This window comes from Bos grunniens, chromosome 26, assembly GCF_055505025.1.
Source record: "Bos grunniens cultivar Pamir isolate PY7600 chromosome 26, Bosgru_T2T1.0, whole genome shotgun sequence".
In the NCBI taxonomy this organism is placed as follows: Eukaryota; Metazoa; Chordata; class Mammalia; order Artiodactyla; family Bovidae; genus Bos; species Bos grunniens.
In genome coordinates this window covers 5,375,136-5,389,940 of record NC_141190.1, presented here as the reverse complement: position 1 = coordinate 5,389,940, position 14,805 = coordinate 5,375,136, and the positions used below count along the sequence as shown (strand labels likewise).

Here is a 14,805-nt window from a genome sequence, read left to right as displayed (position 1 = left end):
AGCATTTATAAATAATGTATGGATGTGAACAGTGTTGATTATAGCATACATATTTAGTCTAAGGAGAAATGAGATTTTTCTAGAAACAACAATATTTGGATTATTTAATAATTTAAATGGAAAATAAGTATTTAGCCAACTTGAATAAGAATAGATTTTATTTTTCATAAAGCAAAGGCAAAGGCAAAAGTTATTCACTCCTCATTGTAATGAAAGGATGTTACCATGATTTTTCTTCCTGCATACATACTACTTTTTACAAAATTAAAAAAAAAATATTTACCAGAAAAAAGATGTAATGTGCTGTAGAAATGTTTTTTAAATGATGAAGCAAAACTTAACATAAATGGTTGGCTAGAGTTAAAAGTGTACTTTATAAATTAAACTTTCATAATTAATGGCATATTTAAAGAAGTTGCCTAAAATAAAAAGTACCTGTTTGAAAATGTTATTAGATATATGTAATATATAGAAACTTGTAGGTTTTTCACAATCAACTATTAAGGACATTACATTTATTTAATTGTACTTATTTATGCAAAGTTCAACATGTGTTAAGATTAATATGACATAGTCCGTGTACATTAAGCAAATTCCATAAAACTGATATGAGACAAATATAGATAACTGTTGCCTGGAGAATCCCAGGGACAGAGAAGGCTGTTGGGCTGCCATCTATGGGGTCGCACAGAGTCGGACATGACTGAAGCAACTTAGCAAGCAAGCAATAATGTAAGTTAAAAAAGAATTTTGAAGGAGTTCCGTGTCAGTCCAGTGGTTAGGACTCAGTGCTTTTACTACTGTGGTCCAAGTTCAATCCCTGGTCGGGGAACTAAAATCCTGAGAGCCATATGATGTGGTCAAAAAAAAAGAAAAAGAGAGAGAGAGTTTCAAAGGCTCTGGAGTTTACAATAAGAAATTACATATCAGTGTTACTATTAGGAAATACTTTTATGTAGAGGGTAGCATTTTGAGACATGTCTTGGTAGTAGATAACATCCAACTGATGGTAATAGATAAAGGTCATTTCAAAGCATAAGCTCAAAAACAGTATCAGGGAAGGCATGAAAAAAAAATTAGATTATGTTGAAAGCGAAAAAGTGAAAGTTTTTCAGTCATGTTTGACTATTTGTGACCCCATAGACTATACAGTCCATGGAATTCTCCAGGCAAGAATGGATAGCCTTTCCCTTCTCCAGGGGATCTTCCCAACCCTGGGGTCCAACCCAGGTCTCCCTATTGCAGACAGATTCTTTACCAGCTGAGCCACAAGGGAAGACCAAGAATATTGGAGTGGGTAACCTATTCCTTCTCCAGTGGATCTTTTTCCTGGATTTGAGAATATATGTTTCTAAATAAAAGGAATAGATTGATAGAATTTAGGAAATGTCAAGGCTGAAATAAAACAGTTTGCAATGAAAATTCATCTACTGAAAAGGCCAGAACTCTGCTTTGAGACACTAAAACTGGAACAATTTGAATTGTGAAATATAGTAAGGAGAACTACTAGGACATGGTTCCAAAGTCAAATGAGAATTAAGAGGGCTTGTACTGGAGTTATGCTGTTGGCAAATGCAGAACATACTATGGAAATAAAAGTACAAAACTTAGTAGTTAAATGCATATTGGCTGGGAATAGACGTCAAAGCTCTTTGTCTACCTACCAACTTTGAGTCTAAAAGAAGAGATGTCAAGATATTTGGATTGTTTCATGCCCTTAGAGTAGAAGAATTAATATAGTTAAAATGGCCATAATACCCAAAGCAATCCATAGATTTAATGTGATCTCTATGGAATTACCCAAGACATTTTTCACAGAACAAAAATAAATAATCCTAAAATTAATATGAAACCACTGAAAGACCCAAAGCAATTCATAGGAAAAGGAACAAAGCAGAAGTCATAACCCTCACAGACTTCAGACAATACTAAAAAGCTATAGTAATCAAAAAAAGCATGATATTGGCACAAAAACAGACATATGGATCAATGGAACAGAATAGAGAGAGCAGAAACAAACCCACACACCTATGGATAATTATCTTTGGAAAAGAAGGGAAGAATATACAATGGGGAAAGGCAGTCTCTCCAGCAAGCAATGTTAGGAAAGTTGAAAAGTCACATATAAATCAATGAAATTAGAATACACGCTTACACCATACACAAAGATAAACTCAAAACAGCTTAGACTTAAATATTCTTTTTTTTTTAATTTAATTTTATTTTTAAACTTTACAATATTGTATTAGTTTTGCCCAACATATATTCTTAAGACACGACACTATAAAGCTCCCAGAATAGAACACAGGCAAAACATTCTCTGACATAAATCTTACCAATTTTTCTTTTTTTAGGTCAGCCTCCCAAGGCAACAGAAATAAAAGCAAACAAATAAATGGGACCTAGTTAAACTTGCAAGCTTCTTTACAGCAAGAAAAACCATAAACAAAAGGAAAAAGTCTAAAGCCTGGGAGAAAATATTTGTGAATGACATGACTAATAAGAATTTAATTTCTAAAATATACAAACAGTTCATACAACTCAACAACAAAATACAAGCAGCTCAACGAGAAAATGGACAGATGACCTACATAGACATTTCTCCAAAAAGACATGCAGATGGCCAATAGATGGCATAAAAAGATGTTTATCATCACTAACTATTAGAGAAAGGCAAATCAAAACTACAATGAGGTACCACCTCACACTGGTCAGAAAGGGCATCATTAAAAGGTCTACAAACAACAAACAGAGTGATTCCAAAGAGAAAGTAATTTACCAGTAAATAAGCCAAATGCGATCCAAAAGTCTACAAGCAATAAGTGCTGGAGAGGATGTGGAGAAAAGGGAACCCTCTTACACTGTTGGTGGGAATGCAAACTAGTACAGACACTATGGAGAACAGTGTGGAGACTCCTTAAAAAACTGGAAATAGAACTGCCATACGACCTAGCAATCCCACTGCTGGGCATACACACCAAGGAAACCAGAGTTGAAAGAGACACGTGTACCCCAATGTTCATCGCAGCACTGTTTATAATAGCCAGGACATGGAAGCAACCTTGATATCCATCAGCAGATGAATGGATAAGAAAGCTATGGTACATATACACAATGGAGTATTACTCAGCCATTAAAAAGAATACATTTGAATCAGTTCTAATGAGGTGGATGAAACTGGAGCCTATTTTACAGTGAAGTAAGCCAGAAAGAAAAACACCAATACAGTATACTAACTATATATGAAATTTAGAAAGATGGTAACGACAACCCTGTATGCAAGACAGCAAAAGAGACACAGATGTATAGAACAGTCTTTTGGACTCTGTGGGGGGTGGGGGGAATGATTTGGGAGAATGGCATTAAAATATGTATAATATCATATAAGAAACGAGTCGCCAGTCCAGGTTCGATGCAAAATACAGGAAGCTTGGGGCTGGTGCACTGGGATGACCCAGAGGGATGATATGGGGAGGGAGGTGGGAGAGGGGTTCAGGATGGGGAACATGTGTACACCCGTGGCGGATGCATGTTGATGTACGGCAAAACCAATATAATATTGTAAATTAAAAAAAATAATAATAATAAATTTTTAAAAAGGGACAAGATACAAAATGACATTGGCTTAAATTAGACAAATATATTCTATAATTCTACAAACATGCTACATTATAAAATTCATATGACTTGGATATGAATATTCCTAATTAAAGCCAGTAAAAGATGCATTGTGGGAATGGGCAAACTAAGTAGAGGGAGTCAATTGTATGGTGATGGATAACAATTAGACTTGTGGTGGTGACTACCCTGTGGTGTAAACAGATGCTGAACTCTAATGTTATATACCTGAAACCAGATATAAAAAAGAAGGGTGTCTGTGAGTAACACAGCTTGGGGAGACTCTTGCAGCTTGCCAATTTGTGCCATTATTCAAATTGTTTTTATAAAAGCAAGACTGACTATAAGACAAGACAAGGCAAGATAAATTCTAAGATAACAGCTGTCCTTATTCCATTTTAGACAGTCTTAGCAACCCAGGCAAAACTCTGATTTGTAGGGTACAAAGAATGTTGCTATGATTAAAGGACACAATGAGTGAGGGCAATGGTAGAAATGAGAACAGCATCAGAGCTGACTTTTCCCCTCTAGGTTGAACACAACAGATCCATTCCTATTCTCCCCTTGTCACCTCCTTCCACATCTGCCCCAACTGCTCAGTCACTGAATTATGGGCCTCTCCCACTGTACAAGGGCAACCCATTCTGGTGGGAGAGTTCTATTACTGCCCACCTCACCACAAAGTTCTTAAAGAGTTTGAATTTAGATGTGAAATAGATGAGGGAGTCATATACTCCTCATCATATTTGAAGTGGCTCATAAATCCCAAACACTGTAGGGAGATGATTCAGGTTCATTAGGTTGAGTATCTGACATTTGAATTTTATAGAATGGAAATTTGGGAGTAGGCAATGTGATGTACTTCTTGAGTTTTCACAAGGTCCTGTACAATTACTGCTTATGACACCCCCATATGTACATATTCACACATGCTTTTCTTGGCACTCAAGACTAGAATACAAATGAGTGAAAATAAAGTTGCATTAGAGAGCTACTTAAGTCTATTCAAGTTTTTCAACTTTTTCAGAAAGAAGACACTTAACTTTGGTTATGTAGATGCTCGTAATATCTAAATACTTAGGTATGCCTGAGAATTACGGGACTGAGACATTGCCAGGAAACTTCTGCTCAGCTTCTTTTAATTTTTGTCAGCTTTATAAGCACATTGCCACTCACCTCTCAACCAACACTTACTGCTTGTAAGAGCAGCCTCTTGTTGGCAATCCAAGGGAACTTTCTGTCCTCAAGCCAATACCTAGTTGTGCTCTCAAACTTTGCCATGAATTAGGCTGGGCTTATCCTACTTTTCCAAGGTTACCACCCATTTATTCTGAGCACTATGCTCTCTCCTTATTCAGATATTTGATAAACTTCCAAGGTTTCAGAAGAGACAAACAATGGTTCTCTCAGACAGATGGTCCTTCTTCTTTTCTTATTCTTCTTTCAAGGAGTTTTTAAAAAAAATATTTTTGTTGACGAACACTGAAAATAAACTCAAATTATACAATGAAAATTTGATATATTAACAAACACATGCAAATATTTAAATTAGAGTTGTAATAGAGGGGCAAAGAGAAAAAAAAACAATGTACTAACGTCTCTATCCAAAACTCTGCCTGTGCTGTTCAGGAAAAGCATTTGTTTGACAGGATCCAACAATACCCAGTAATCCACGTTGTCCTTTAAAGAGAGTTCTATGGTTGGGTCTGGTCCTCCAGCAGTCCCTTTGATCAGCATGTTATCCACCAGAATTGTACCTGCAAACCAAAGAAAGTTATTTGAAAATATATTCTACATGTATGCATTCTTCAACAAGGTTCATAAACTCATACCCTGGCTGACTTGCATATCTGTTTCAAAGCAGAAGATATTCAAACTTTTATCTGGCATGATATAGAAAATGCTCTGTTTCAAAAAGGCAAAAAAAAAATCTTTGTAATGCTATTTGTAAATGATATTTTAAGAAGATGAGGTGCAAGGCAGAGATTCAAACACTTGGTGAGTTTCACCATCTATTTCTTGTTTCCTTTTAAGAGCATCAGTGTGTTCCCCTCCCTGTCCATCACTTCTCACAGGAGTTATCACTGAATTTTATCCTGAACAAAAGAAAAAGCCTATGATAACAGAGGCTGATACTTCAGTTCACTCAGTAAGACTTCTGATATGAAAAAAGATATCCTGAAAGTAAGAGAAAGGAAGAAAAAGGAAAAGATAAAGAAGTAGCAGAGACTCCCATGGTGAGAACTACTTCTTTTCTCTTTTATCTTACAGCAAATCCATGAAAGATAAATCTTAATGTGAAAGGCAAAACTAATGTGCAGATACACAAGAGAAGCTGTTCTTCTTTAAGACATGTCTGGAGTACTCAACTAGAACAACATACTATTTTAATGTCACATTTCAATGCTTGCTTTCTTATTATTCTTCCAGTGGGCTGAATTTTAGACATTTGGTGAATAAGAGAGTAGATTTCTAGTCTCTCCTACTCTTGTTAAAGAGTTCATATATTTTATAAATTGAACACAAACAGCACTGATGCAATTCAAAACCCCCCTTTTCCCCTCATATTGCAATGATTCCTTCGACAAACAAGGCACTATAACTTACAGCAATCATTTTCAGCTGATCCATTTTATTAAACTTACGGCATAAAGAAGAGTTGTGACTATGCAAATAAAAATGTACCCTCCTAAGAACATTTGAATAAATAGGCTTTATCTAGAGAATTCAGTGCTTTAGGATAGTATACAAGAATCCATAGATAATCTATAAATTTGAATCTAGCTTGAATAATAATAATACAAAATGCATTTGTTGCATTTCCTTAAGGCATAAAATTGGCCTAAATATTATATCATTGCATAATTATAAACAAAAGGGAGAGTCTCTTGAAGATTTTTCTTAGAATGTTAATAATAGTAATAATAATCTATAATGTTTATCATATTATTACCAATGAGCTTTATTTCACTACAGAATGCTGAGAGGCACCATTCTTCTTTCACAGTGATATATCTAAGTAATATTTAAATACTTCAATGTTTTGGCCACCTGATGAGAAGAGCTGACTCACTGTAAAAGACCCTAATGCTGGGAAAGATTGAAGGTGGGAGGAGGAGACAACAGAGGATGAGATGGTTGGATGGCATCACCAACACAACTGACGTGAGTTTGAGTAGGCTCTGGGAGTTGGTGATGGACAGGGAAGCCTGGCATGCTGAAGTCCATGGGGTTGCAGAGTCGGACACCACTGAGTGACTGAACTGAACTTAATTGAACTGAATATTTGAATACACACACACACACACACACATACTTTTCTAAATGGCGTTCTATTTACTTTTACTTTTGCACATATTAGTGCACATACATTTAAATATATGAGTGAAACTGATCCTTCTTTTTTTTAAAAAACTGAACTGGCAAATATATAACCTACAGATAGTCAAAAGCACAGATCAGACAATGGTGGCATTTTCTTGTCTACAAATATGTTCTGTGCCTGAGTATATATACTCTTTTACAAATGCTTCACATAGCTAACCTTTGAAAAGTTATTCAGTCTGTGTTTTCAATATGTAATTAACAAATTAAATAAGATTCTATTTTCTGTCTAGAAAAATAAATGTATAATAAGTACATCAATTAACAATTAACATTTATGCCTTGATTCAATAACGCATAATAGAATTTTAGCAGTTCTTTCTCTAGTATACATATAGACTATAAGGGACACAAAGAGAGGGCATAATAAAGCATGGTTAAAATCATAAAAAAGAAATTAACTTAGTGTTACACTCATATCAAAGAGGTGAAGAAAGCAGACCTTGGAACTGACAGAGATAAAATCCGATCTTGGATTCACCATTTACTAGCCATGTGAAGGTGGATAGATTACTTAACTCCACTCACCTTCAGTTTCCCTCCTCTACAAAACCAAAATGGGTAAAATAGAAGAGGTAATTTTTTATTATGACACCACATGCATGTACTTGGGAAAAAAAAAAATATGTTCTTATATTGAAAGCACTAACAAAAGCTAAAACAACCCCAGTAAAAATACTAACATGGTTAAATATTTAATGATATTTTCTCCAAGCATCATAGTCAATCTTTCAGCCTTAAATACTGGGGTTTATGCTTCTTCCTTCAAAAAGTAGTTATTGAGAGTCATTTGCTTCTAAATGGACTTGGTGGCTTGGTGATAAGAGAATCTGCCTGCCAATGTAGGAGACAGGGGTTTGATCCCTGGGTCAGGAAGATCCCCTGGAGAAGGAATTAGCAACCCACTCCAGTATTCTTGCCTGGGAAATCCTGTGGACAGAAAACCCTGGTAAGCTGCAGTCCATGGGGTCACAAAAGAGTCTTAGTGACTAAATACTAAGTTTTAGTTTAGTAACTTACTAAAAGTGACTAAACGTTTTAGTGGCTAAACAACAACAAAATGCTTCCAACGACAGACTTTTTTCAACGAAATTGAAAAATCTGATCGAGCACTTAAGCTTTCTTCATTAATCTATTGTTTTAAACTTGGAAAAACAATTTCACAGCTTCTTCATCTGTACCCATAGCTTCTTCCATATTAGCATAGTATCAATCATAGCCACTAATGTAAACTCTAGTTGCATTAAAGGTGCTGCAGTAGATTTTCAGCTTTTGTATTAAGATTCTCTTACATAGCTATTTATTTTTAACTATGATAAAATTGTGCCCAGTTCAGTTTAGTTCAGTTGCTCAGTCGTGTCTGACTCCTTGCGACCCCATGAATCGCAGCACGCCAGGCCTCCCTGTCCATCACCAACTCCCAGAGTTCACTCAGACTCACATCCATCGAGTCAGTGATGCCATCCAGCCATTTCATCGTCTGTCATCCCCAGAATATATCAAAACAGAAATATACTATAAAATAACTTATGAATCAATAAAACTGCCTCCTTATACCAGCCCCATTCCCCTTCTTACAAGGTGTATAAGGTAATTTGCATCAAAGAAGAGCCTGTTAGGTTGGTCGGGGACTAAGTGAGATAATGCATGTGAAGTACTGATTGCAGTCCTTGGTACAGAAAAAAAAAAAAAACAAACTGCAAAATGTGAATTATGGTTATTGCTCTTAATGTTATTAACTCCATCTTGCAAGAGAAAGCATTTGAAACTAAAGCAAAATGACTTATTTTATGTTCCAGCAGTTTTTATAAACCAAATCCACGTTTCATGCTACAAAGCTAAGATAGGTGTGGCAAGCTGTGTGGAGAATTTAAATGGGCTCAAAAGATTTGAATGCAAAGTATCCACTCTGGGAAGTTAGAAGGCAGGGAGAGAATGCACACTGTAGAAAAAAATTATAAAGATAACTCCTTGTCTCTGGTGAATGACAGTGCATCCAAGGATTGATAGGTGAGTCATCCAGGCCTGCTCACTTGGAAGTGACTCGTTTTTTCCACTTAGTAACATTAGACAGTTTTGATTTTTCTCAAAGAAGCTAAATTTAGATTTCATGGCAAGAAAAGGATCTTATTCAACAAATTCATACTCATAGTGATCTTTAGATTGAATACTTTTTACTCATCCCCAGCATATGTTTGATTCTATTAGGGACTAAACACACATATACACACATATACATTATATGTTAGAGGAACTAAAGTCATAATTGGATATTTAATATTTCCATGAAAATTGTATTTGCTTCTTTAACTAGACAGTTATAACACAAGTGGGTTAGTCTCTAAAAATGCTGTGGAGGTGGCAGTGGCAAGAGGGGTTTGTTGCCTTTCTAATTAACCCAATTCAAAGATGCTGAAAGAGTAAGTTCTACACAGAGAGAAAGTAATTGACTGCTTGGGCTCATTCCAAACATTAAAATAAGAAAATCACTCTGTGCACAGAATACAGTACTTGCCATAAAACAATTAATTATGCAAAGTTGTATAATAATATGAATGCATAAAATCTCTCAGAACAATCTTTCTCCAGTTAAAGTCAACTGGAAAGAAGTTCAGCTGCAACTGAACTTCTTTTTCTTGCATTTACCCCTTGTAAGTGAAACCATAAACAAAGTTCCCAAATTATTTAATTAAAACAATTTTTTAAAAAGCTGAAATTGTAGCTAATAGACAGTTTTTCAGTGAGATTAAACAGTAAGCATGGCCACTGTGTAGTTGTATTTTTATTGAGTAAAATACAATTTGTTACAATACTACAATACTACAATAAATACAAATTTATTGTAGTTTTATTGAGTAAAATCTAGATTCCAAGATTACCCAGCTAAACAAAACTCTTCTCATGCTCAAATCCTCATCTTTGCCAAAAATTTCCTGGACTTTCCTAGACTATTCTCATACTTTGATTTTTAACATTTCTTAATTTACAATTATATAAATTGTAAACAGATTCATAATGTGTAAACACATTTTAGTTAAGCATATGTTCGTATCATATCTAGATAACTAATTGGTAAAAGGAAGGAAATATATGTGTACCCACCAACTTCATAAAGAAACTATCAATATTGATTGGACTGTGTTTCAATGTTAGGAATATATTAATTACACTCAATGTTTGCTAAAAATGGAAAATGATATCAATTAAATCAACAGTGATTAAAACAGAAAAAAAAAAACATATACTGCTTTGCAAAACTATGTTGGTTTTTAAAAATTATTTTATTTACTTCAAAAGAACAAACCATTACAAAATGGACAGCTTTGTTCAAGTGTACTTCACTCATATTACTTAGGTAATAATACCTTTTCTTTACTTATATTTTATTTCATGATACATGATAGGTGATATATCAAGTATGACATAGGCATACAACTATAACACTTTAAGAATAAAGGGATTGTTTCCCTCCTATTCTTTACTTTTCTCTTAGAAATTGATTTAGACAATTGCTAGTATTTCTATTCTGTTGTAAATAAAGTAGTAAGCAAATGCATAATGTTATGCACTTTTATGTAGAATGCATGCTTATTTATTTAACTAAAAATAGGATCATAGAATTTGAGAACTTGAATAAAACCTACTATCTCTTATATAAAATGTATATTATATATTTATGATATATATGATGCATATGTACACACACACACACACATGAAAAATGAAGCAAATCATCTGGTATTTCCAAATTTCCCCAAGCACTAAAATAACCTGACCAAGGTGGTGTAGACAATAAATGCGTTGTTGTTGTTGTTCAGTCACTAAGTTGTGTACAACTCTTTGAGACCCCATGGACTACAGCACACCAGGCTTCCTTGTCCTTCAGTATCTCCCAAAGTTTGCTCAAACTCATTTCCACTGAGTCAGTGATGCCGTCCAACCATCTCATCCTCTATCACCCCCTTCTCCTCCTACCCTCATTCTTTCCTTGCATCAGGGCCTTTTCCAATGATTTGGCTCTTCACATCAGGTGATGAAAGTATTGAAGTATATCTAAGACCAAATTCCAGGTTACTAATTCATAGTTTAGATCTCCTTTCCCTATATCTTGCTATCATCTTGGAAATACACAAATGTTTTAATTTAAATATGAAAGTATAAGAACTTTGTTAGCTTTGTTTTAAGTTCATAGGAAACACAGGCAAAAATCCAGTTGAGTTGTAACCTCATTATTTGGAGTTTTGTGCCCTATAATTTATTGACAATATTTAAAGGGGAAAAGTGGAAACAACTTTAAAGTAAAAGAATAGTATAAATTATACTATAAACAGCATAAAGTACAGGGAGAATTGTACAATATAATTATAAACTACCTGACCTTAGAACTAATTTTCCCCAAATTATATCTGTAAGGATAGAGAAGCCTGGTGGACTTCAGTCCATGGAGTTACAAAGAGTTGGACACAACTGAGCGACTAACACTTACACTTTCCTAGATATAGGTATAGTCTCTGACCTTATAACTAACAACTCAAAGAGAATAGATAGTTGACGTTAAGGATAGTTCAATAAAACTTTAGGTCAGACTTGGCGTACCAGTTTAAGAAATGAACATACTAACCTAGCATCCCTTGGGACAGGGATTACTATTGTACCTCTCCTCTCCACTGTGGCAGAGGAAGCATTCTGAACAAACAAAGTGGATTCTGAGCTTAGAGAAGCTAAAACGGCTCCATGGTAGACAGGTTCTTAAGGTACCCCCATGATACTTGCCTCCTGGTGAAATGGAGAAGGACCCTATGATCCTTCCCCTCATGTCCTCTGCCTGCGTTTTGTCTGTGGAAAAACTTTAGCCAAAGAATAAGCTTAATCAGAGAAATAAGAGCACACAGAAACAAAGGAAAACAGTCAAAGGAGACCAAGTACTAATAATGTAGTTATTAAGCATAGTCAAAAACCTCTGGCTCCTTCTCACAGGCTGTAGATAATATTTTGAGCCACATTCTGTGAGCTGTCTTATAGATAGAGACCCCCACCAGGTGGAAGTTAACTACATAATGACCAGACTGTAGCCATGACATGCTGCTGCTGCTAAGTCACTTCAGTCGTGTCCGACTCTGTGCGACCCCAGAGACGGCAGCCCACCAGGCTCCCCCGTCCCGGGGATTCTCCAGGCAAGAACACTGGAGTGGGTTGCCATTTCCTTCTCCAATGCATGAAAGTGAAAAGTGAAAGTGAAGTCGCTCAGTTGTGTCTGACTCCTAACGACCCCATGGACTGCAGCCTACCAGGCTCCTCCATCCATGGGATTTTCCAGGCAAGAGTACTGGAGTGGGGTGCCATTGCCTTCTCCGTAGCCATGACATAAGCTGCCACAATTTCAAGAACTGGCATCAAAAAATGGAAACAAAATTACCCTGAAACTATACCTACAACAATCAAGATGATGCTGGCCAGACACTGAAGACCGGTTTTCAAGATGACTGTCAGAATTGACTGTGCTGTTTCTGCTTGTAGCCCCTTCCCTTCATCTATAGAAACCTTTGCCCACTTACTGTCAGTGGAGGGAATCGGCCTTTGGAAAGGCATCCACTCTCCCCTACACCATACCTCCCCACCCCCAGCATGTAAAATAAAACAAACTTTCCTCCTTTCCATCAACCTGGCCTCTTCTTTTTGGCTTTTCATCAGTGAGCAGACAGATCCTACCCTCATTAACACTGGATTTATGTGATTCCCTTCTCCTGAGTGTGGGTGGGACCTATGACTTGCTTTTAACTGAAAGAATATGGTAAAAGTTATGGGAAGTCCTATTTACATGTATAATATGTGTCTATGTTACATGAGATTCTAGTGACTATCTTGTTGAGCCTTTCTCTCTTTCCCTTTCTGGCCTTGATAAAATAGTTACCCATGTTGGGAAGCCCACATACTAAGGAGCTATGACAGCCTTTAGGAGCTATGGGTAGTCAGCTGACAGGTAGTCAGCTGACAGGCAGTCAGACACAGAAGACTTCAGTCTTACAACCACAGGAAGGTGATTTTGTCAAGCCTGAGTTACCTTGGAAGCAAAGACTTCCCTAGCTAATCAAGTCTTAGTTGAGACTACAGCCTTGGCAACAGCTTGATTATAGTCTTGTGAGGCCATGAGTAGAGGACTGAACTATGCTATGCCTGGACTCCAGGCCTAAAGAAACTGTGAAATGATAGATGTATGCTGTTGTGAAACTCTGTTTCAATACAGCTAACACAGCCCTAAAGGCAAAAGATCTAAGTTCAAACTCTTGGGCTCACTACTTACTACATCTATGATCTTAGTTAAGTCCCTTAGATTCTTGTAATCAGCAATATGCATTGCTATGAAAAATAAAGTAATGAATGTAAGTAAAGGCACATGGTTACTCAACAAATAATACTTTTCATCTCACTTTCACTGGGGTGGGCGTTTGTATAGATTGAATTATATAAAGTTATTATTCATCTTCAGTTCAGCTCAATCTCTCAGTCGTGTCTGACTCTTTGTAACCCCGTGAATCGCAGCATGCCAGGCCTTCCTGTCCATCACCAAATCCTGTAGTTCACCCAAACTCTTAGAGTCAGTGATGCCATCCAGTCATCTCATCCTCTGTTGTCCCCTTCTCCTCCTGCCCCCAGTCCCTCCCAGCATGAGGTTCTTTTCCAATGAGTCAACTCTTCGCATGAGGTGGCCAGAGTATTGGAATTTCAGCCTCAGCATCAGTCCTTCCAATGAACACCCAGGACTGGTCTCCTTTAGGATAGACTAGTTGGATCTCCTTCCTGTCCAGGGAACTCTCAAGAGTCTTCTCCAAGACCACAGTTCAAAAGCATCAATTCTTCGGTGCTAAGCTTTCTTCACAGTCCAACTCTCACATCCATACATGACTACTGGAAAAACCATAGCCTTGACTAGATGGACCTTTGTTGGCAAAGTAATATTTCTGCTTTTTAATATGCTATCTAGGTTGGTCATAACTGTCCTTCCAAGGAGTCTTTTAATTTCATGGCTGCAATCACTATCTGCAGTGATTTTGGAGCCCCCCAAAATAAAGTCTGACACTGTTTCCACTGTTTCCCCATCTATTTCCCATGAAGTGATGGGACCAGATGCCATGATCTTAATTTTCTGAATGTTGAACTTTTTTATCTTATTTCATTAAATTTGAAACACTAGCCACATAGTTTATAATTTAATACCACTTTTTAAAAACTGAGATAGAAGAAGCACATAACATACACAAAAGCCAACAGAAAAATAAGAGAATACTGTGCATATGCAAAACAGAAAATGAAAGTGGGGACAAATTTATTCACACTCTCACTGAGAATTTATCATAAATCAAAGGCCACTTCTTCCTGGTGTAAAGTGAAGAAGATAGCACACATGGGAGTTCATATTATTGATGTCAAAGGGTTTATCAGTATGTGTTTATTCTATCAGCTGAGCTAACTGATAAAATATAAACTCTTAGTGAATTATACTATATCCAATCCACAGGCATATGAAAATAATGGAGGTTACTACTCTCAAAATATAGCAAGATCCTATTTTCAAACAATCAAAATGATACAGTTGAAATAAAGAAACAGGTCATAGTGTATATATGTCTATACATTAAATATGATTATAAAAAAGCAGATAAAAAAATGAACCAGACCATATATATGTCTCCACCATTGGAAAGACTATAGACTTTAAAAGGGAAGTTGCTGTTTTCTCCACTTTAAGAAATCTTTTCTTTCAGGTTTAAACAAATCCCCACACAACTTTATTGAGTGACCCCA

At 36.2% G+C, this 14,805-nt stretch overlaps 1 protein-coding gene across 1 annotated transcript in view; it reads right to left on the bottom strand.

Annotated features, from left to right (window-relative positions):
- LOC147343960 (protocadherin-15-like) overlaps positions 1-14,805 on the bottom strand; it is a 1,781,617-nt gene that overhangs the window by 537,822 nt on the left and 1,228,990 nt on the right. The window contains exon 7 of the mRNA XM_086377653.1: positions 5,215-5,375. Coding sequence (XP_086233779.1) covers positions 5,215-5,375 — 161 coding nt within the window. The remainder of the gene's footprint in view (positions 1-5,214; positions 5,376-14,805) is intronic.